At 50.9% G+C, this 21472-nt stretch overlaps 1 protein-coding gene across 1 annotated transcript in view; it reads left to right on the forward strand.

Moving 5' to 3' along the window:
- Positions 1-392: 392 nt before the first annotated feature.
- Positions 393-21472, forward strand: part of Nfasc (neurofascin) — a 178838-nt gene continuing 157758 nt past the window's right edge. The window contains exon 1 of the mRNA XM_032915297.1: positions 393-700. Coding sequence (XP_032771188.1) covers positions 594-700 — 107 coding nt within the window. The 5' untranslated portion in view covers positions 393-593. The remainder of the gene's footprint in view (positions 701-21472) is intronic.

The following is a 21472-nucleotide window of genomic DNA, read 5'->3' on the forward strand; positions in this document are numbered from 1 at the left end:
CACAGCCCACTTTGCATGCCCATACCGGCTCAGTCACTGAGACAGGGCTAACATTTGGATGTGTGGTCTCCAAGTTCAAGGTTTTTCTACTCAAGTCTGGGACAGTGCCCCGAGTCTCCCCCAGGGCAGCACAATTCTCACAGTTTTAAAACAAGACCCGCCTGCAAACTCCTCAAGTTTATTTCCTTGTTAGCTTCGGATGGACAACTCAATGGAGGTTTTTTGAGGATTGGCCATAAGCATTGCTGAACTAGGCTTTCCAAAGCTGTGGACAAATTCCTGCCCCTAAGAACTCATAATGGGGTTATTTACAGGACAGACCCGCAACAGTTCTGGTTCCCGGTCCTATGGCACTGAGAGCCACTCTCCTGAAGGAGCATCCAAAATCAAGGAAGAAAATAGGGTTCCCAGCCTCTGGCTCTGCAACTTGATCCTTAGGCGCGTTGGGTGGACTGTGGCACCTGAGCATCCTTCCGTGCTTCTGGGTCCTGGTCCCCGCAACTTGTACGCAGGGAGGGGTTCGGGGGCGAGCACGCAGGCCGTCGGGGACGCGCTGGCCGCCCGGGGGCGCGCACGGGCTAGTCTCTGCCCTAATGCGGCGGCTGGCGGCGAGAGCTGCTGCAGGGGACGCGGGCGAAGTGGCGGCGCCGGGAGCAGACATCTGGGACTGCGCCCAGGGCTGGAGCTGGAGCTCCTGGAGGTAAGGTGAGCGCGGGCACCCGGTAGGGTAGCAGAACCCGATCGCGGAGGCCCAACCAGCGGCACCCCCTTCGATACCGCCCTATTCAGTCCATCTGCATCCCCCGACCTGTCCCATCCCCCTCCATCCACATCCCTGTGCCTTTTTCTCTCTACACTGCCACCTGCCCGAAACCCACCGGTTTCTGGCAATGTCTCCCTCTCCAGCTCTCAGTCCTTTCCACCCCAATACCCTTTCAGATTCGGCTGGCAACATCCCATATTCCATCCCTCTCCCTCGCTCGTTCTCTCCTTCTCTCTGTCTCAGCCTCACCAATTGGGTCCTGCCGGCCCCTGTGTTTCCTCTCTGCACACCTCACTTTTCAGTTCTCCACTCCACCTATGTTTGACTGCCTCTCCCGTGGCCCCTCTCTTTGCCCTCCCTCACCCTTTTTTCTCTCTGGACCCGGCGGCCCTGCGTAGTGCTGGTCTCCATTAGCTCCTTTCCAGTTTATCCTCCACGGTCCCCATCTTCATACCCCATCCCAACCCCTTCTCATTGGCTTCCTTGTTTGCTCATCCCGCACACTCCCCCTGGAACAGCTTCTCTTCTCTCCTTGGTTCCTAGCCGGCCTACTGCTCATCACCTTCCCCGCCTGCCCTTCGTGGTGGTGTAGAGACTGTGCTGACTGGGTTCCGACTCAGTCTATCCACCCATGCATCGTCCTACTCTGCCACAGAGGCCTAGGGCTCTGCGGGGCCGGTGTTGACTGTTGTGGATTCAACCCCCCTAAAGCCCTCTGCTGCATGTTTGAGCCTGTTCATAGCTGTCAGAGAGAGATACTCGGGTTTGTAGGCCTCTGTGTGGTCCACTCCTCTCCTCTCATGGAACTGTTCGTATTTGCTTCCTAGATGGGCTCTGGAAAGGCATGAGGCTGGGGAAAGAGGCAGGTCCAAGGGAATGGCCCTCAAGCTCCTGGGACTTGTCCCGAGTCCTAGACTGCAAAGGCCTGGCAGAGAAACCTTGCTGGAGGGCCTGAGAGTAGGGGGTCTTAGCAACAACTCTTCCTCAGCTTTCAAGCCAGCACTCTGGCATCCAGAAGTGGTCATGAGTGTGGCCCACAACAGGGCTGGGAGTGGTCAGAGTGCTGAATCACGGAGACTCTGGTCCCACAACAGTCCCCTCACTCCCTGAGCCAAGGTCTGCTATTTGTTCCTCCCTTGGCTTACTGGCTGAGTTGTGCACGCGCATGTGTGAGTGTATGAGTGTGTGTTGTGTATGAGTGTGTGTATATGTGTGTTGTGCATGAATGTGTGTGTTGTGTATGAGTGTGTGTTGTGTATGAATGTATGTATTGTGTATGAGTGTGTGTTGTGTGTGAGCATGTATGTGTGTTATGTGTATGAGTATGTATATGGTGTGTGTGTGTGTGTGTGTGTACCTCCTCTAGCTCTAGAAGAAAGGATGACAATATTCCCCTTCTTCCCTTTCTGTTTTCCTGATAGGGCCCTGATGTGTCTCCTCTAACCTTGGAACTGAGGTGAGCCCTGCTGGGCCCAGATCCAATCTCCAGTAAGGCAAGGGCAGGCCACAGGCTTTGAGACCTGGGTGCACAGGAAATGTGTGGTTTGGATAGGGGCAGAGACACAGCAGGTTCAGATCCCACAGAACGTAAGCCTCTGTAGAAGCTGCTGGGGTGGGGGGTGGAGCAAAGAAGACCCTGGGGACTAGGGTCCTACCAGGCGAGGCTGTGGGGGCAGCCAGAGCAAAGGAGCAGAGCTCAGTCCTCCCCTTTGACCAAGGATGCTGGATCAGGTGGAACTGCATGCAGGAGGCAGATGAGAGGAGGAGGGATCACCTTCCTGTCCAGTACACTTTACCTTTTGTCTTGGCTAAGCTGGTTTTTCAGAGGAGACAATTATCTACCCTTAGTCTTTGGATTAGGCTGAAGGGGTGTGTGTGTGTATGTGTGTGTGTGTGTGTGTGTGTGTGTGTGTGTGAGAGAGAGAGAGAGAGAGAGAGAGAGAGAGAGAGAGAGAGAGAGAGAGAGAGATATGGTATTACTGAGAAAAGAGACGAAACCCAAGAAATTATATTTGCCTTTTGTGAAATAGGGGCTGGCTTCCCAGTCTCCTGTCTCAGAGACTCCTCTAAAATCCTTGACTTAACAGGGGAGGTTAGGTACAAACTGTAGTCTGGCCCTGACTGTTTCCCCCCAGAGGCTCTTGCTTTGGGCACTGAGGGGCTGGACAGAGCTGACTGAGACGTGGGATGTGGTTAATTCTGTATGGCCTTCAGACTGTGTCTGTCCAGGACACATGCTGCTGGGCGACTGGCTATGCCGGCTTTGTCACCCTTCTCTGTCCCCTCCCCGTCGCCTATGGGGGCAGGGCAGGAAGCGTCTCCTGGCATCAGGGCCTCCGGTCTGCCAGCTTTTCCTGGTATCAGAGAAGCATCACCTGCAGCTGTTGTCGGGAGCTGATTGGATCAAGGCTCTGACGTTGAAGTGCTTGATTGGGGCTCAGGTTAAATGGGGCTTCTGATAACAGCCTACATCTTTCCCAGTTTTCTGCCACGAATCTCAGCCGTTGCCCCCTTGTTTGGCAGCAGAAAAGCTACAGAGAGTTAAATCCAGGCACGCCAACAGCAGAGCCAGCTCCCCGGAGAGCAGGGGCAGGACCTGCGAATTCTACTTCACTGGCTGGCTCAGGTGGAGCTGGATGCAGGAGTGGCTCCCTGTGGACTGGGGCAGGCTCTGCTTACAGCCACTGGTCCTTTCATGGCACGTTGAGGGGGGCAGGGGTGGGGGCCGAGATCTGAGTTTTGGCTTTGAGGTGGGGCAGATCTCAGGAGGGTCTTGTTTTTGCGGTGACTCTGGGACAGGATTTCTCCAAGCATCTGTCGCAGTTTGCTCCTCACTTCCGGCCCCATAATTCTCTCCCAGGCTGCTCCGGATGACAGAGGTGTGGAAATCTCTGAAGCCATCCAACAGTTGTGTGCATTTCCCTCTGTCCTTAGAAACAGAAGTCCTTAGGGAGTCAGGAGGGAAGGGGCAGAATGGTCCTGGCCTTACTGTGTTTGATTGGAGGGAGGCCATGGAGGGTGAAGGAAGGAAACAAAGCAAGACTGGGTTCATCTTTACTCCTGCCTCAGATGCTCATTAAGCCCTGCGAATGCTGCCACTGAGATCAGAGAGGGAAAGCAAGGACAGAGCTTCGTCTTTTCAGAGCTCTGGTGTAATGGAAGAGGGAGATACACACAGATACGCCTGAGTGAGACTGGGCAGACAGGATCCCAAATCCCACTGGTACCGGTCCCTCTTGCCCACAACCATCTGGAATGGTAGCTCAGAGCTGATCTTGACGCTGCTGGCTGCCTGGGAAAGGCTGGGGGTGGAGGTGAGATTCAAGGTGCTATCAGTCCCTCAGCCTAAGCAGCCAGAACTTGGTTGTGCTGTGTGCAGCTGAACCCTGCAGTTTGACAGAGAAGCATCCATAGGGAGCTCTGGGGCAAGGTGGGGGCTACTTAGCATTCCTAATCCCATTTCCCATGAACATGTATTCTAGGGGCAAAGTATGGTCCGTAAGGGCTTGAGATGTCAGAGCCACTCAAAGGCGAGGCCTGGGTGTCCTCAGGGAGTTCCCAGTCTGTTGGAGGAATAGTGAGTTTTGCACACAGTCATGCTCAGACGGCAAGGAAGCACAGTGAGCACTGCTGCGTGCATGGGGAGGGTCTTGTGGGTACATAGGAGGTCAGAATCAGGCAGGAGTCATCACATATGTCCATCTGGGAGGAGGTTGAAGAGGAACAGGGGGAAATCCTTAGAAGTTATGCAGTTGATCAGGCTATCTCCAGCCTCCATAGATGCACTGGTAAAAGAGCCAGAGCAGAGACACACTTTTATCCATGAGGGTAGCCTCTCTTGTTCCCACACATTGAGTGTCCTGAGCTTTGAGCTGTGTCAGGACCTGTGCAAGATATTGTGTGATGCATTGGAAAGAAGTGGAATTATCCCAAAACGTCACGGAAGAAATGCCGTACGTAACAAAGGTCGAAGAGTTCTTGCTATTCTAGGAGCCTGACTGAGGGGTCCCAGTCGACGGAGAACCTACAGTGACAGCAAAACTCTTTGACTAGATAGTTTGCCTGCTTTGGCTAGAGGAGTTTGATGGCAAGCCTTTGAGCACTGACCAGAGAGAACTCACTGACTCACTGACCAGAGAAGGCCTAGCTAGGCCTTGCAGCAGGGCACAGGTTGAATGCTTATGGCTTGGTTTCTGGGACATCAGGGGAGCCCGGAAGCCAATGGCTGCCCTGAGAGCTTAAGTAGGCACTTTCTCAGTGTTGCTGATCCAGGGCATCTGCCAGACCGTCCAGCCAGTTTGAGAACTCTGGAGCCGCTCTCTTGGGGTCAGCCAAGAAACATAAGCAGCACAGTGTAGGAGTCTTCGTTGTTGAAGGCTTACTGTGTATTAGGTGCCCTACTGTGTGCTTTATCTGTACCCTCTCACGTGATCCTCATAAAAATGCGCAAAAACAGGTGTTTTCAGGACTCAGTTTTACAGATAACAACAGACTCCTCAGAGGTGGTTGCTGGCTCAAGATCATGGAGTGGGTGAGTTTGCAGAGCTGGACTTTAGACCTTTATGTTTGACGCTAAAGCTGTGCATCTCTTTTACATGTGAGCCTGCGCTTCCAAACTCTGGTAGAACAGTACAGAAGTGAAAGGAATGGGCGCTGCACCAGAGTGGCTCAGAGTGCATGTCGGGTACCTCCTGTTTCCTGAAAGACATAGAAATGGAAGGCACAGGAAACACCTCGTGAGCAACACTGTGCTCAGACTTAGACTGTCATGTTTCTGAGGAAGTTGTGATCTCTCAGTCAGCTCAGGCTGAAGGGGCATCAGGGGATTTTAGGGAGATGACATGGTAGGATAGAAACTGCTCAGCCTTGGAGGTCACACGGGAGACCCATCCGAGGGAGAAGCAAACACTTGGCAGCTTCTGGTTCTCTGCCTCACCTTGTCTGTTTCCCCCTTCCCCGGGCCCCACCCCTTATGGCACACACACACACACACACACACACACACACACACACACACACACACACAGAGAGAGAGAGAGAGAGAGAGAGAGAGAGAGAGAGAGAGAGAGAGAGAGAGAGGCTGGCAGGAAGGAGACATTATTTGGGCCTCTGGTCCTATTACTGACAGGACTTAACTGTGTTTCTTTCTCTTGTCAAATTGGAAGGTTTCTGTGAATCCTCATCTCTGGGATTTGTGTCATTGATTAATTTCTTGCTGTCTTGACTCTCTCAAAAGAAAAGAACTGGAGTGCTCAGGGGGCACCGAGGGGTCATCCTCTCTCCTCCTGCAGCTCCCTCCTCAGAGAAGCAGCTGCCTCTCTTCCCTCACCTGCTCCTGTCCTCCCTCCCTCCCCCCTCAGCCCCTCCCCCTCCCTGGCAACCCCTCTCTCTCATCATTATGATGCTAATTGTGTTGTTAATTTTTCTGAGACCCAGAAAGAAAGCCCCAATCTGTTGTAATGAATTTAATTAGAGAGGGGCTTGGAGGACTTCAGAACCTCTTACAGGATCACCATAAACAAAGTTAACGAGATAAAAGCCCCAGATTAGCTCTGGGGTTGGAAGGGAGGGTGTCTCTGTTGGTCTTCCGGTAAGTCCTGGGCACCTGCAGTTGGAGGAAGGCTGCACGCGGAGGGCTACTACCCTCCATGTGGTCTACCTGCCCCACCCAGCACCACATCCTCAGTTTCCTGCCTAGGTCTGCCCTGAAATGAGATTGTGGCCGTTCTTAGCAGTAGCGCCTGGCTTTTTTCTCTGTTGGGTCAGGGGCATGCCATCTCCCTACAGCAACACTGAAGCTTTTAAGACCCTGTCCGTGTGCTCAGATATAAAGGACATTCGCCAGTTTCAGACAGTGCGTGCTATACCGTTTATGGATTACGGCTCTGGTCTTTATCCTCTGAGATGAAGTATCTGCTGTGGGAAAGGAAACTGAAAATTCACTGACCAGGGCTGTTAGGAGAAAAACAAGTACCCCAAATATGGGACTCTTTCTTCCTCTTCCCTGGCCATAGTGGGGTCTTCCCGCCTTGCTTCTCTGAGCACTTAACATGGCTATCCCAGGCAAGCCCCCCTGGGATGGCAAAGTTCTGGCTTCGTGTGTTAAACAAACTTTGCTGGATGCAGATCAGGCCAGCTGGGATGGGCTCACCAGATGCTAAGTTTGGCCCCCAGATCTTTTGATTTTTTCCAGGATGAGAGTGAATGGCTGGCAGACCAATTCTGAGGACTTTCCCCAGTCATGAGAATTCCCCATCTTTTACTGATGCCAGCCAGTTGACTCCAGCAGCAATTAAAAAAACAAACAAAAGCCAAAACCCAAATATTTAATGGGAATTTCCAGTACTGAGTTCAGTGGGTTTTAGAACTCATCTCTCTTTTGTTACTAGTTCTGTAAGGTTGCGGACACGTTTGTGTGTGTGTGTGTGCGCGCATGTGCACGCGTGCTCTTATGTTGATGGAATTTTTCCAGCTGGATTCCTCTTCTAGTTTGATCTTCATCTGCGGTGGAAGTGCCATTAAAAATTCCCGGCAGCTTCCCTTTGTGCAGGTGGAAAATGATCGCCCCGTATCTCACTGTGTGCAGACAGAAAAGGTGAGTATTCTCAGAATAGGGCATAAACAGGGGAGGCATCAGAACTCTCATTCTGACAGGGACCAGACAGTCGAGCCGAAGTCTGAAGCTAGCTTCCCCCCTCACTCTTGCAATGCATTGGCTTAGGAGACCAACCGGCTTGGTTGGGGCATCGAGCTTTAGGCTTCGGGTTATTGTCTGTCTGGCTTCTGCACAGTCAGCAGTGGGGTCAGTACTGTGCTCCAGGCTGCTCATCCACTTGGGTGACGGAAGTCTGTGTTCCAGACATTGCTTCCAGGCCGTTGCTGGAGAACCCACTGTGTGAGGGTATCTTTTCATGTTGGTGGTGGAAATGCCTCTGAGGTTATAAGCAGTTTTCCTACACCAGAATAAGAAAGGGCAGAAACCAGATCTCTTTCCAGTTCCCATCACAGACTGAGTGGAACTGAAGCCTTTGAAACCCGAGTTGGGAATTTACTCAGGATTCTCTGAATAATCCAGCCCTGGCCTCTCCCTGGTGATGTGGTGTAATTAGGGCCCTAAAGCACCATGCAAACTAGGTGTGCTTTGGGATATCAGAGAAGGAGGAGATCAATGCAAACTACAGCCCATGGGGAAGGTTTTAAAGAGTGGTGTGGCTGTCTTGGGTCTCTCTCTCTCTCTCTCTCTCTCTCTCTCTCTCTCTCTCTCTCTCTAAAGATTTATTTATTTTGTATATTGTTGCTATCTTCAGAGACACCAGAAGAGGGCATCGGATCTCATTACCAATGGTTGTGAGCCACCATGTGGCTGCTGGGAATTGAACTCAGGACCTCTGGAAGAGCAGTCAGTGCTCTTAACCTCCAGCCTTGGGTCTCTTGAGAGGCAGTGGTTGGGCAGTGGCTCTTTTAGGGAAAGAGGGAAAAGTCTTAATCGTGGGAGGAAGCAGTTCTGTGGCCGTCATGATGAACTGGACCCTGGGGCAGCAGAATGTACAGCTAGGACCACACGGGCATGAAACTTCCCTTTTAGTTCCCTTTAGACCTTGTGGGGGAATAGCTTTTGAAGCTTCCTAACTGAACTGGTTCCTGCTTTCAAGACAGCAAGGCTGTCAGGTGTGAGGACTGGGCAGGAAACACACATGCACACACACCCACAACCCACCCACACCCCCACACACCTCTAGTGGTTTCTGGTGGGCACTTCCCCCTGCAAAGCTGTTGGGAGAAGTGCTGAAACTTTCTGGACTGCCCAGAGGAACTTGTCGCTGTCCGCAGTGCTGACGTGAGGTTCATATTTTCTCCTCCTGCGTGAGGCCAGGTGAAAGCAAAGCTTGCTTAAAGTAAAGAATGCTTAGAGTCGCGCCTAAAGCATCCAGCAAGTGAGACCAACTAGAGCAAGGCAGGGGGTGAGTCTTTTTGTTAGTCAGCTGGTCACAGTATCTAACTCCTCAATCCTTGTGAGGAAAGCAAAGGGATGGGTCCCTTGAAGAACACGTTGAGGGTACAGGTGTGTGTGTGTGTGTGTGTGTGTGTGTGTGTGTGTGAGTGTGTTTGTGTGTGTGTGAGTGTATGTGTGTGTATGAGTGTGAGTGTGTGTGTGTGTGTGTGTATGTGTACGTGTGTGTGAGTGTGTGTGTGACTGTGTGTGAGTGTGAATGACTGTGTGTGTGCGTGTGTGAGTGTGAGTGTGTGCGTGTGTGAGTGTGAGTGTGTGCGTGTGTGCGAGTGTGAGTGTGTGTGAGTGACTCTGTGTGTGTGAGTGAGTGTGTGTGTGAGTGAATGTGTGTTGAGTGTGAGTGTGTGTGCGTGAGTGTGTGTGTGCTTGTGTGTGTGTATATGAGTGTGAGTGTGTGTGAGTGTAAATGACTGTGTGTAAGTGTGTGAGTGTGAGTGACTGTGTGTGTAAGTGTGTGTGAGTGTAAACGACTGTGTGTGTAAGTGTGTGAGTGTGAGTGACTGTGTGTGTAAGTGTGTGTGTGTGTGTATGTGTGTGTGTGTGTGTGTTAAGGTCACCCAAATGGGAGCCTGCAAGGTTCAGTTCAAAGTCTCCGTGTGAGAGACCCCTGGAAAAGCGTACCGCCTTGCCTCAGTTTCTTCCAGAGCACCCGACATCCCTCCTGCAGACCTGGAGAAAACAGGAGTTTCCTAAGACCATACACACGCGCTTGCTAAAAGCAGAACTTTCTATTCACACTCCTGCTAGAAGTGCCCTGTATCTGTACCACACAAAATAGTGGCTGTTGGTTCTGAGTGGCTGCTAAGAACTTGAACAATGGCTCACGCGACTGAAGGTTGGAATAAAATTTTTTTTTCTTTTAAGGCGGGGTCTCATGTAGCCCAGCCTGCTTTGAACTTACGATCTTCACCTTATGTCTCTTAAAATCTGGGTTTACAGGTGTGTTCCCGATTTAAATTTTGGAGGTGGGAGAACTGGTTAAAGGTGCTTGCCTCCAAGTCTGATGACCTGAGTTCAGTTCCGGGGATCCACATGTCCTCTGAGTGCTACACATGTGCTATGACACATGCATTTCCCCCACAATGTGTAATTTTAAAAAAAAAGGTTGACTTGAATTTTGAATCGGGTCAAATTTAAGTCACCACACGTGGGTAGCAGCCAGTATTCTAGACTTTACGGCTTCATGTGCAGTCAGAATCCTTGGTCAAGGCCAACTACCCGTGCTTTTGGCCCCACATACCATAATCTCTAGGGCACAGAGCAAAGCAGATATTTGAATGAAGGTGAGCTTGGCACTGCTGGAGAGGGCTTCATACAGAAGCCCACAGAAGTTTGTGGCTGCCTTGTCCTGCCATCCCCAACCTGTCTTGTTGTACAATGGGAGCCAGCTTACCCCTTACCCCGCTCTCCTCTGCTGCAGAGGGAGAGTGCCTTAATTCTGACTAAATGTCCAAGGCCCAGTTCAAGATTTTTCTGGAGCTTTGAATGAGCAAGTGTGGCCGTGTGTATAGCCCTGGCCCCAGGGATTAGCTCACACAGGTGAAGTGATGCTGGCACCTACTAGGTAGGCAAGGGTCTGTCTTTGACCGAACCCTGATTCTAATTCTGGGAATCTTTATTCTCATCCGGTTCAGAGGCTGCAGTAGGCATGGCTTGAGGGGTGGGGAGGGTGAACGGGAAAAGCAGCATCAAGCAATAGGTAGGTCAAGGGCTAAAGCAGAAGCTTGCTTCTTGATAGCCGTCAGACTGCCTGTCTCATCTGTGGTAAGATGTGCCTGCCTGATGATAGCCCTGGGTCACTGGTCTTAGGCTTGCCCTGTGCTAGTGATTTCTCACACCAGAGTGCACATCTTTTCAAGGGATACCTTATGGTTGTATATTTCTCCTACAGAACCCCAGTGTGCTGGGAGCCACCCTTAATAAATGCTCGTGAGTAGCTCTTTGTTAGTCTGGAGCGAGGGCTCCGACCCCTTGAAAGAGCGTACGCGAGAATACAAATGGTATTTATTGAGCCTCTGCCGGGGTAAGTCACCATGCTTGGTACTGTGGGCCGTGACAAAAGAGGAGCAGGGTATGGTTGTTCCCGGTCTCATGGGAATGCAAAGGCGGGCACGTGTGAGAAATGACACACACACACACACACACACACAGATAGAAACAAAGACAGACGTGCTAGCCTGGAGACGGATGGGGGCTGGAGTGCAGGATGCTGGAGGGTGGATGATGTATGTGTCTCTGTCTGGCCATCTCAGAGGATTCCCTCCTTCACGAGCGTAGCTGGTACCAGCCAGCTCCATGCCTGAATCCACAGTGCTGTCTTTATGGGCGATCAGGGAGCTTGGTCTCTCTTACGGGGGGTGAAGCAAGGCAGTGCTATCCTGAGCTCCCCTCTTCCATGCAGAGAGCTTTGGAGGGGGCTTAGAGGGGACGGTGGGAAGGAGGACGGTGTGCAAGCGGGGAGCTCCCTTTGTTTCTCACGTCTAAAACGGCGACAGGCCGGTAGGTCCCTCTTGGCCTCAGAGGGTGTGTTGAGATTCTCACAGTTCTAATACACGGAGTTCCCAGATTCAGGCCCAGGTGTATTGCTGGAGGAGACAGGAGATATAGTCCCTAAAGGTCACCCCAGACCCCTTCTCTGGTTACTAAGGAGAAGGTGGACTGCATTTCTCAGCTGCAACTGGGGAGGGATTCTCTGTTGGCTGCTGGAGAGGGGTCTCCTCACTGTGCTCCCCCACTGTGCTCCTCAGACCTCCACATACCTGGAATCCTGTTAGAACACAGACTCAGGAGCAGCAGATCTGGACTGGGTCTGAGGGGTCTGTAAGCCAAACAGAATCCTGCCAAGATGGAAGAATATATCTTCTGAGTTTGTGCATCAACAAGACCTTGACTCAGAGGCTCACCCCACCTCATCACTCCCAAGGTCTGCAGGCTAGACCAGCCATGCTCTGGTGTGTATGCAGGCCCTCCAGGATAGAGTATTATACAACTCACTTTGCTGGTTGCGTTTCTTCTTTATTTTGTGTCTGCCTCTCTCTTCCTTGACCCAGGACACTGTATCCTGCAGCATGTGGCTAGTGCTTGGACCACAGGAGTTCACGGTCAACACAAGAACCTAGCTCAGCTGGTTTTGTCATACTTATGCCCTGTCACTTAGCGCCACGGCCCATGTGGACTGGTGGCTCTGGTTTTTGTTGCTGGTTGTTTAGAGCAGGCTAACTCAGCTCTTTGAAAGAGCAAGGCCAGGAACTGTGAGTGGGTGGGGATGATTCCCATGTAGACTGGCAGTAGGGACCTGACCGTCCCAGCTAATGTGTAGGACAAGCAATTTGATGCTCTCTGGCTTTAATTCTCTCGGGTAAAGAATGGAGCTACCAGCGCCCACTTTAGAGACCCATTTAAGTGCGCGTGTCATTTTACTGAGTGACAACCCTTGAACTAGATGCTGTATCCCTATTAGACCCAGGCATTGCACACTTGTGTCAGAGATGGGGTGGATCTGGGTCTTTCTCATTTGAATGTCCCGTAATCATAGCTCATCTCATGGACCCATCTCGACACATTGTATTTCATAACAGTTGTCAGCTCTGCCCTTGCTAATGGTCCCTTCCTTGGCCAAGGGTCGCTTGCAAGTGATGAGGTCTGGGCACCCCAGGAAGTCCAGCCTTCTGTTGAGAGTGTGAGGGTCTGAGCACGGGTATCGTCCAAGGCTGGTGCTGTACTATCAAGCCACTTCGAAGTCCTCAGCGACTTCAGTGTCTGAGACTGAGGCCTCAGACAGGGGTACCTTCTCCAAGGGACACCAGCTGCCCCAGGGAGCCCTCTCTGCTTGACAGAACCACTGAACCTGTCTGATGTGTTTTGTCTGCCTAGTTTCTCTTTTTCATTCTGGTAGTAAAAGAGAGTAATAAAGACAAGGGGAGACGGTCCCCTGGGCTTCCCCTTGTCCACCCGGCTTCCACATGTGATGCCATCAGGTTGTTCCACCGTGTGCCGCCAGTGCCTCACCCTGGGTAGAAGCCAACAGGTTACCCGTCTCCAGTACTGAGAGGAGGCCATGATGTCTGCTCTCCTGTTGCCCACCCTCCTCGCTTCAGGTGCCTGCCGATGCCCATGTCACAGAATACATCCTAGCAGAAGTTACCTTGGCTAGGCTGGTCAGTACAAGGGGCAGGAGGGCCAGTGTGCATGGTCTGGTAAGGGAGGCGCAACCCCGTTCAGGTGCTGGTCCATTTATACCTTTATGCCTGAGACAGTTATCTAATGAGGGACCTTATCAGGCGAGTCCCACGTTCAGGCTAATTTAATCCCTCTGACGTTCCTCACGGATGGGCGATGAGCTGTATTTGTTCTCTGACTATCTTCTAATTTGGCTGGCTTTTCTCTTGGGTATTCTGTGACATTCTGTGCTGGATATTGGTTCCTCAGTCAGGATCTGTAGAATGTCATCTGGGACTTAGGGAAGTTTTGGTGCGAATTGTTTTGTGTGGTTTTCAGCATGGAGGGTTATGCGGTTCTGCTTGGGTAGCTATTTGGCTAAAGCTCCATTTCTGTGGTATCCCCGGAGTCTTTTGTTCCTTAGAACTCTCTCTCTCTGATTATATGTGGCCAGCTTTCCACAGCAGAAGTAGATTTTCCAGTAAGCCTGGGGTATACAAATGGGTACCCCATTACCCGTAGCCTGGTTGCCTACGATTCATTCCATGCAAGACGTGAAGGCCAGTTTGATGGTGGAGGTTAGGTTTAGGTGCTGACTTTTCCAGCCACCAATGTCTTCGCTGTTCCTGTACCACCTGTCCCCAGTATCGTGGGACACAGCGTTGAGCCTACTGTATTCTGGGGTTGGGACGAGTTTGACTGGTGACACCCAGGGCTGCTCCTCTTCCATCTGGCTGCCCTCAAGCCTTAAGGCCATCGGGGTGTTGTTGGGCTGCCCTGGCATTTAGGGGTACACACACGTGGGTGCTGGAAGTGCCTAACATTGGCCTGGAGGAACTGAGCTTCAAGGAGGTAGATAGACCACACAGCTGTGAGTGCTGTGTCTGGGCCCTCCAGGGTAGGTTTGGAAGGCCTGCTATGGGACTGGGTCAGGGCGGGGGCCAGGGCTGCCCTCATTCTGAATCCCGACTGGGACAATCATCTCTGAACAGATCCCATGGTTCTTTTGTGTTCCCAGAACCTTGGAAAACAAAGAGGGAGCTTTTAGACGACACCAGGAAAAGCTGGGGTGGGGGCTCCTAAGCCCTAGAACTCCCTTCCTCAATTGTTTGGCTTCGCTTGGGGTCTCCAGATGCTGGTATTTTGGGACAGACCAGAAGGTCAGTGACCCCTCGGTGATGAGAAGACACTCGCTTGCTGGGACTGTGGCTCTTTTTTTATTAGTTTCATTATTGAAATTTTTACTGAGATAATTAATCCCCATGCGCTTGCAGGAAACTAGAGTGTGAGATGAATACCTCCACGGTTCCCGGTGCTTTCTTCTTGCGAATCCAGTGTGCACTCTCACACCCTCCCATACGCCGGCTTGCCCATGCTTCTAACGCCTTTTCTCTGTGCATTTCTGGGCTCGACGTGGCTCTACACGGCTTCTCTGCTTCTCCCCTAATCTTCTCCCCAGGTTTGTTTTTCCAAGCTCACGGTAGGAAAAGCTTGAGTGCCTGCAGTGTGGGAGCAGGGGCTTCAGAGTCAGACTGTCTGGTCCTAACCCAGGACTCCAGTCACCGTGACCTTTGGCAAATGACTTCAATCTTCTGTACTTCCATCGGTAAACCTGGGATGGAGTTGTTAGGATAAAAGTGCCTAAGGGCCATGAGGCCTCTTACACTCGAAAGTTAGGATTCCTGTCTGCAGCTTAATAGGAGCATCAGGGTGGCGTTGGTCGGCAATCAAAACATCCTTGAGCCTCGGCTAGGTGTCCAGTTGTATGCACCATGAGAATTACAGAGGAGACAAGGGGACAGGTCTCACTTTGTAAAAACTTTGTACCCTAGTTGGGGAAGCTTTCTCGGGCTCTCGCTTATGCTCACACAGATGGCTCCCTCCGCAAGATAATGAAATGTAATGCAACTGAGTGGGCCCCACCCAAGAACTCCCGCAGCCTAGCAGCCACTGGGAACATTTTGATCGGTGGCCTCTAGAAAGACTCCGAGGGGCCTTTGGAGCGGAACCTTGAAAGGTGGGGCCCTGACTCTGCTCCCAACGAGGCTACAGAAGTCAAGTCTTACATTTCCTTCATGCTGGCCACACCCACAGGGCCAAAGATGGGGAGGAAGACAGAATGGCTCTTCTGAATTTAAACAGAGCCTAGGGAGGATGAGGAAAATGACCCAGGAAAGACAAACAGACGTAGGAATGTTTCAGGACGTGGGTTTGGAGTCTACTTCCCACAGTAAGCCATTTCCTGTGAGCTAAAGCTATCTTATTCCTAGGCCACGCCAAGTTGGTACACTAAGCCATGGTGTAATTGCTGCCAAACCCACAGCCCAGATCATCTGTTGAACACCCAGCATGTGAGGCAAGGTGAGGCAAGCCCAGATTTTGCCTGTGGATGTCTGTCTGTCTAGTGTGAAGCAGGGCCAGTGTTTCTAAATGGGGGATGGAGAACAATCACCCAATGACAGACTTCTTCCAGTGACTAAGTCCCAGAACACCATGTGACCAGCACTGTACTCTCCCAGGGCTGGCAGGGTCCCAGGGCCTGGTCTCAGCAGCCACGGGACTTGGTAGCCAAGCCTAGGAAGAGCCCATTGTTTTCTTGCCTCATTCCTGGCTACTGGCTATCTCTAGCTTGTTCATTGTTGCCTCTGTGGAAGCTGCTATGAGCTATATATTCAGCCACAGCTGGGCAGTTGGCACTTGCTCTACTCTTGCTATAGAATTTTCAGTGGTAATGGTAAAAGGCTTCTCTCTCTATTTCTCTCTCCATCTCTCTCTGTCTGTCTCTCTGTCTGTCTCTCTGTCTGTCTCTCTGTCTCTCTGTCTGTCTCTCTCTCTGTGTCTGTCTCTCTGTCTCTCTGTCTCTCTCTGTCTCTCTGTCTCTCTGTCTCTCTCTCTCTCTCTCTCTGTGTGTGTGTGTGTGTGTGTGTGTGTGTGTGTGTGTGTGTGTGTGTGTACAAGAGAGAGAAAGGCAGGTGTTAAGTCTCTTGAAAAGATAAGCGTAGTCTCCAGTAGTGTGAGTCCTAGATTGAGAGAACTCAGTATGGTTTATACTGACCACAGTGACTCGGTCTGACCACCAGGGTTAGAGACAGGTCATGGCCTTTACCTCAGAGCAGCAGCATAGTAATGGTGAGACGGGAGGATATCAGCTGCAGGCATTCAGAGCTTCCCCTGTGCTAGGCAGCGTGCTCTGTGCTGTAGGTAACTCACCCCACTCCACCTTTGATATGTAGTCAACGGTCCTCCTTGAGTAGCACATCACGTAACTGAAGTGCGGGGACTTGAGAGGCTCTCCCCCAATGTCGCCCAACTAGGAAATGGCAATGGGGGCTTGGATTAAAAATCTTCTTAGTCAGAATGATTACAATGTTTAGGTCCCTGAGAAGAACCTTTCCCAGACAAGAGGTCTACCCTACATTCGTTTCTTCCTGCTGAGTCCCAACAGAAGGAAGACCAGCCTCGCTGGATGCTTGGGGACAGTTTGGGGTCAAGTCCTTCATTTTGTCTGGGAGCAGAGGGAGTGAGCACAAGGAAGGGACTTGCTGACACTGAGCAAAGCCAGGAGCAGCTCTGGCCTGCATGGCTTACACCAGTGTTCTTAGCCGTGAGTCGCTTTGCTGTGTTTTACAATGCTGGAACCCAGAGCTAACATATGTCTGTATTGATGTCATGCCTGTAGCTTGCCCTTGGGGCCTGCTTTTGGTGGGCATCCCAAGCGAGATGCTGCAGCCCACTCTCTGGTTGTTTCTGATGCCGATAACGGCTTCCTCAGAACTATTTATTCTTTTACAAGACGTGCTAATGTGAGTGCTTGGTACCTGGGAGAACTGATGTGTCTTGTCACAGCTGATACTGGTTATTGTCAAGGACATCTCCCTCTCACTGTCCAGGCTGCGACAGACACTGTCAAAACTGTGCGAGAGATGCCTCGGCAGGCTGCTCTGTGCCCGCAGCTCTAGCTTACATCCAGGTCACCTGTGGGGCTTGTGGGAGCACACATTATGTCCACCCCAGTCTCTGAGGGTTGGAGCCCAAAACAAGACTGCATTCATGTAATGTTCCCAGGTGACACCAACTCTGCAAGTCTAGAGTGAGGACCAAGCTCAGGTCCCCTGACTCCCAGCTCTGTGCTCTGGCCCTGTGATGCTCTGGTCCTCTGCTCTTGGAAATGCCAGCAGCTGAAGGTGCGGACCTCCTTCCCTGAAACGGAAACTGTCTCAACTCCGGGAAGTGGACAAGCACAGTCATGGCAAGATTCTGGGGCGGGAGCCAGATCCTGCCCCTGATGAGTCCTTTCCTGAGACTCATTCACACATTCATTTATTTACTCAGGAGACCTTTACCAAGGGCTTTCTATGGGAAGAGAGGTGTGCCCACCCCAAGGGCATACATATAGGCATCAGACACTCCACTCTTCCTGCCTGACCTGGTGACACTGTCTCACTGCCCCCCCCCCATGGGAAATGGGACCATTCTTTCCTTAAGGGACATCTTGAGAAGAGAGAACTCAGAGCCAGAAGACCCAATACTAATCCTGGCTGACTTAGCCGTGACTTCATCCAGCTCACCGTCCTCTCTGGGCCTCAATTTCTTCTAGAAAGTTGAGTGAAGTAAGAAAGGACATGGTAGTTAATGAGACTCCTTTCCCAGCCTGTGTGACTCTGGCGCTGGGACATTCAAATTGCTTGGGGCAGCATTTGATTTCGTTTCTGCTCTTAATCAATGAATACCTTAAAATTTATTTGTTTGTTTGCTTACTTATGTGTACGAGTGTTTTGCCTGCATAGACGTATGTCTGTGTACCAGGTACACACGTGCACATGTGTGTCGTCACGTGTGTCGTGTGTGTCATGTGGTGCTGAGAACCAAAGCTGGTTGTAGAAGATCCTCGTCTGCCCCTAACCACTAGGCCGTCTCTCTTCTCATTCACCTGAGGAGACTCTGCATAGAGGGTGTAAGGGGTGCGCAGAGCTGAGGCGTCCCTGGCATATCCACCCCTGGGGGCTTCTTACCTGCCGCGCCCTGCTGTGTGGAGTTTCAGGGAGTTCAGGAGGAGTCTGATACCAAACCTTTCACAAACATGTTTGACGGTGGTTACCATCCGGTACTCATTTGGCAGTAGTCCCTTCCTTAGCATCAGGCTGTTTCCGGTACTTTGGAAGGTGACAGTTATGTCCAAAGTGGACTTTCATCTCTTGGAAGTGAATATCTTTATTAAGGATGTGCTGTGAACACAGCACCAGTCAGTTTCAGAAACATGTCTGAAAACATACCCAGCTGCAAATGTGAGAGTTTCCGGATATGGGTATGGGAGGAAGCTTTGGGTTATTTTTATCTGTTAATATCTGATAAAGCTATTAGAATGTAGTTCAACCCCTGAGCCTAGTGTAATCGGACATCTAAAAAAACTTAAAAAAAACAAAAAAACAGCATTTGCCTGTTCTAAATGGAAGAAAAGTTAAAGTTTGCTTTTATGGGTATAATAATTATAAATAAATATATTTAAATAATACTTCATAAGAATAAAAAAACCCAAACTGATCCAAAACAACATATTTTAAATGTAAAATAACCAAAGTTATCCACGTATTTGTATTTTTAAATGTAGGGATGTCACGTTAAGCCTGTAACACCAGCTCTCAGGAAGGGGGAGCAGGAGAATTGTAATCTACAGTGAAACTCTGTCTAGCCTGGGCTACAGAGTGAGACCCTCCCTGTCTCAAGAACAAACAGGGCTGGAGAGAAGGCTCCGTAGTTAAGAGTGCTCGCTGCTCAATCATGAAGACGAGTTTGCTTCTTAGCACCCATGCAGAGAGACTCGCACACGCTTGTGACTCTGGCACCAAAGGAACCTCTCTGGCCTCTGTGGGTACGCACACACATGTGTACATACATACAACAGAGACGCATGCACATAAATAAGTATCTAACAGACAAAACCCAAACAGACACAGGTTCCAGGGCGACTCAAAGATGAAAAGGTGAGGAACATCAGAGAGAAGTCTCTGGACCCTCCTGGCTCTGCCGTTCTGGGCTCTAAGGTCCTGAGGGGACTGGAAACCCTAGGGGTACAGTAGACAGGCACAGGCACATTGTTAGCCCTGGACTGCTGTCAGGAATGAGATTGGACATGCTCTTTGGGAACTCCTTTTTCAGGGAGCAACTTTCTGTCCAGGCTGGCAGAGAGCTTTCTAACGACTAGAACATTGGATACTTGAGCCGACGGAACATTGGAGATCTTGAGATCTTGGGCATGCTGAAGCTGGGGCTGTCGACTTTGATCCTGGGACGATGACTGATCCGTTATCTAATGTGGCAGCTGCCAAAGACTCAGACCCAAGCGTAGCCCTCTCTGGCTGCAGATACAATTTCTTTAGTGAAATTTAGTCCTTAGGTGAACATGGGGCCTGGTCCTGGGACTCACGGGAGTATTGGTGTGGTGCCCTGGGGCTCTTGACACTGTCCTGGACATGCCTCATCTAAATGATCTGTCAGGGAGGTACCAGTGAGTGTGAGGTCAGCCAGGCTGACGGTGAGGTCCAAGATAACTGGGGCTACATAGTTAGCTCCTGTCTTAAAACAAAGCAATAGACTAAAAACAAGCAAATTTCAGGTACTTTTAGGGGTGGCTGCAGAGACCTCTGAATGAGGACTGGGGTTTGTGGGCAGGTAAAAGTCTTCTGGTCTGTTCTGAGGATTTCCCGTGGACTTGGTTTCAGGGCACACCTGGGTTTCCCCTAACACCAGTATCTAAAGCTCTTCCACAAGTCCAGTCCCTGTGCGGCTTCCTACCAGCCTGAGTAACAGATGGACAGCAGACTCCAGGAAGCCCACCCCAGATAATCTGTAACTCGCATTCGGTTTAGAAACAAATGACTTGATGCAATTTTTTAAATGCACCTAGATTATCCTTCCTAATTTCTCTGCAGTTAAGACCAAAAACAAATGCTTTTATGTACTTGGGAATCCACTTTGAAAGTGGCTGGCTTGGAATACGCTTAGGCTCTGAGGGAAGCTAACCTGGGCCCGACATTTCCTGCAGATAATTGAGGATAGCTTTTAGTTTCCATAATCACATTAGCCTGAACTTTTATATGTTAATCATCAATTTCAGCCATCCATTCCCCACCTGCCCTCTCTGGGGGAGGGAGGGAGGGAGGGATGGAGGGAGGAAAGGAGAGAGAGACCGAGACCTCATTTAGGCTGTGTGGCCTCCTAGACCACAAGTCTAGAGCTTTCTTTCTATAACCCTCTATACCTAGACCTGTCTCAGGCTTCCTGGGTATTTTTGGGGTGTCTTCACGAAGCAATGGAAATGCAAGATTTCTGATCTTGAACAGGTTTATTGTGTTCTGATCCTGTCTGTGGGAGACCTTTGCTGTGTGTGTGTCCTGAGCTCAGCTGTTCACGCGGCTCCTGGTGTCACCTCAGGTTTGTGCCAGACTTCCCTATGTCGTGACAAGTTGAGAGAAGTCTCTGATGACCTTGGTTTCCTCACTTGGGGAAGGGAGTCCCCATGGTGTGGGTGTGAATGAGTTTCTCTGCTGGGCTTCTCAGAAGGATGCCTTTCTTTGGCTCCCACCCATTGTGGGGAGGAGAGGAGAGAGGGGACAGAACTAGCCCTAGGGTTTCTGCATGGCTTCTTTTCTTTTTCTGGGGAATTCTGGGTGAGCTGACTTGTCTCACAAGCTAAGACTTGCCCTCTAGCCTAACTGGGCTAACCTCAACCACCTGGCTAACCTCAACTAACAGGCCAACCTTTACAGCTGTCATTTTACTGTCCTCTCTCACCCGGCTTCCTGTTTGATCTTGAAGATTCAGCAGGAACAGAATTCCTGGACCAGCCTCTGCGCTCTCTCTCTCTCTCTCTCTCTCTCTCTCTCTCTCTCTCTCTCTCTCTCTCTCTCTCTCTTTCTCTCATTTTTCCTCTTACCTGGCCTTAGGCTTATTAAAGAGATGTATTATAAGCAGGGCTGCATGTAGGTAGCCTCACCTACCTCTGTTTGTGCCGCCTGGGCTCCTTCATTTTGGGCTATCATTTAACCCAGCAAAAACGGGGAAGGGGCCAGCTCAGGCCCTGGGAGCTTGGTCTGATAGAGCCCAGTTAGACTACCTCCTCCAACCTCCTGACCCAGGAAATCCTCTAAGCTGTCCTAATTACCTGTGGCTTCCCAGCAGATGCCGCAGTATAAGGAGGGAGGGCATCCTTGCACACCCTGGGATTAACCCTCTGGTTGCTGAGTCCTTTCACTCCTGTCCTTGTAGACACGAACAAACACCTCTCCAGTCCTTGTGGGCTGCCTAGCCCTTACTCAGTCATATATCTCCGAGAGAGGCAGAGAGTTCATCCTAGCACCAGTCCACTTGGTCTGGAGTCTTTCTTCTCAGGCATCAGGAGATGAGTCTATTTAGCTAAGGTCCTTTTCCAACACTGCTCAGGAAGGAGCTGTTTGCTCCCCTGGGAAGTCTTTGCTGAGCCTTCTCTGGTAGCCAGGCAACTGATCTTCAGACCCACTACCTTCAAGGATGCTGAGGTACTG

This window comes from Rattus rattus, chromosome 10, assembly GCF_011064425.1.
Source record: "Rattus rattus isolate New Zealand chromosome 10, Rrattus_CSIRO_v1, whole genome shotgun sequence".
NCBI lineage: Eukaryota > Metazoa > Chordata > Mammalia > Rodentia > Muridae > Rattus > Rattus rattus.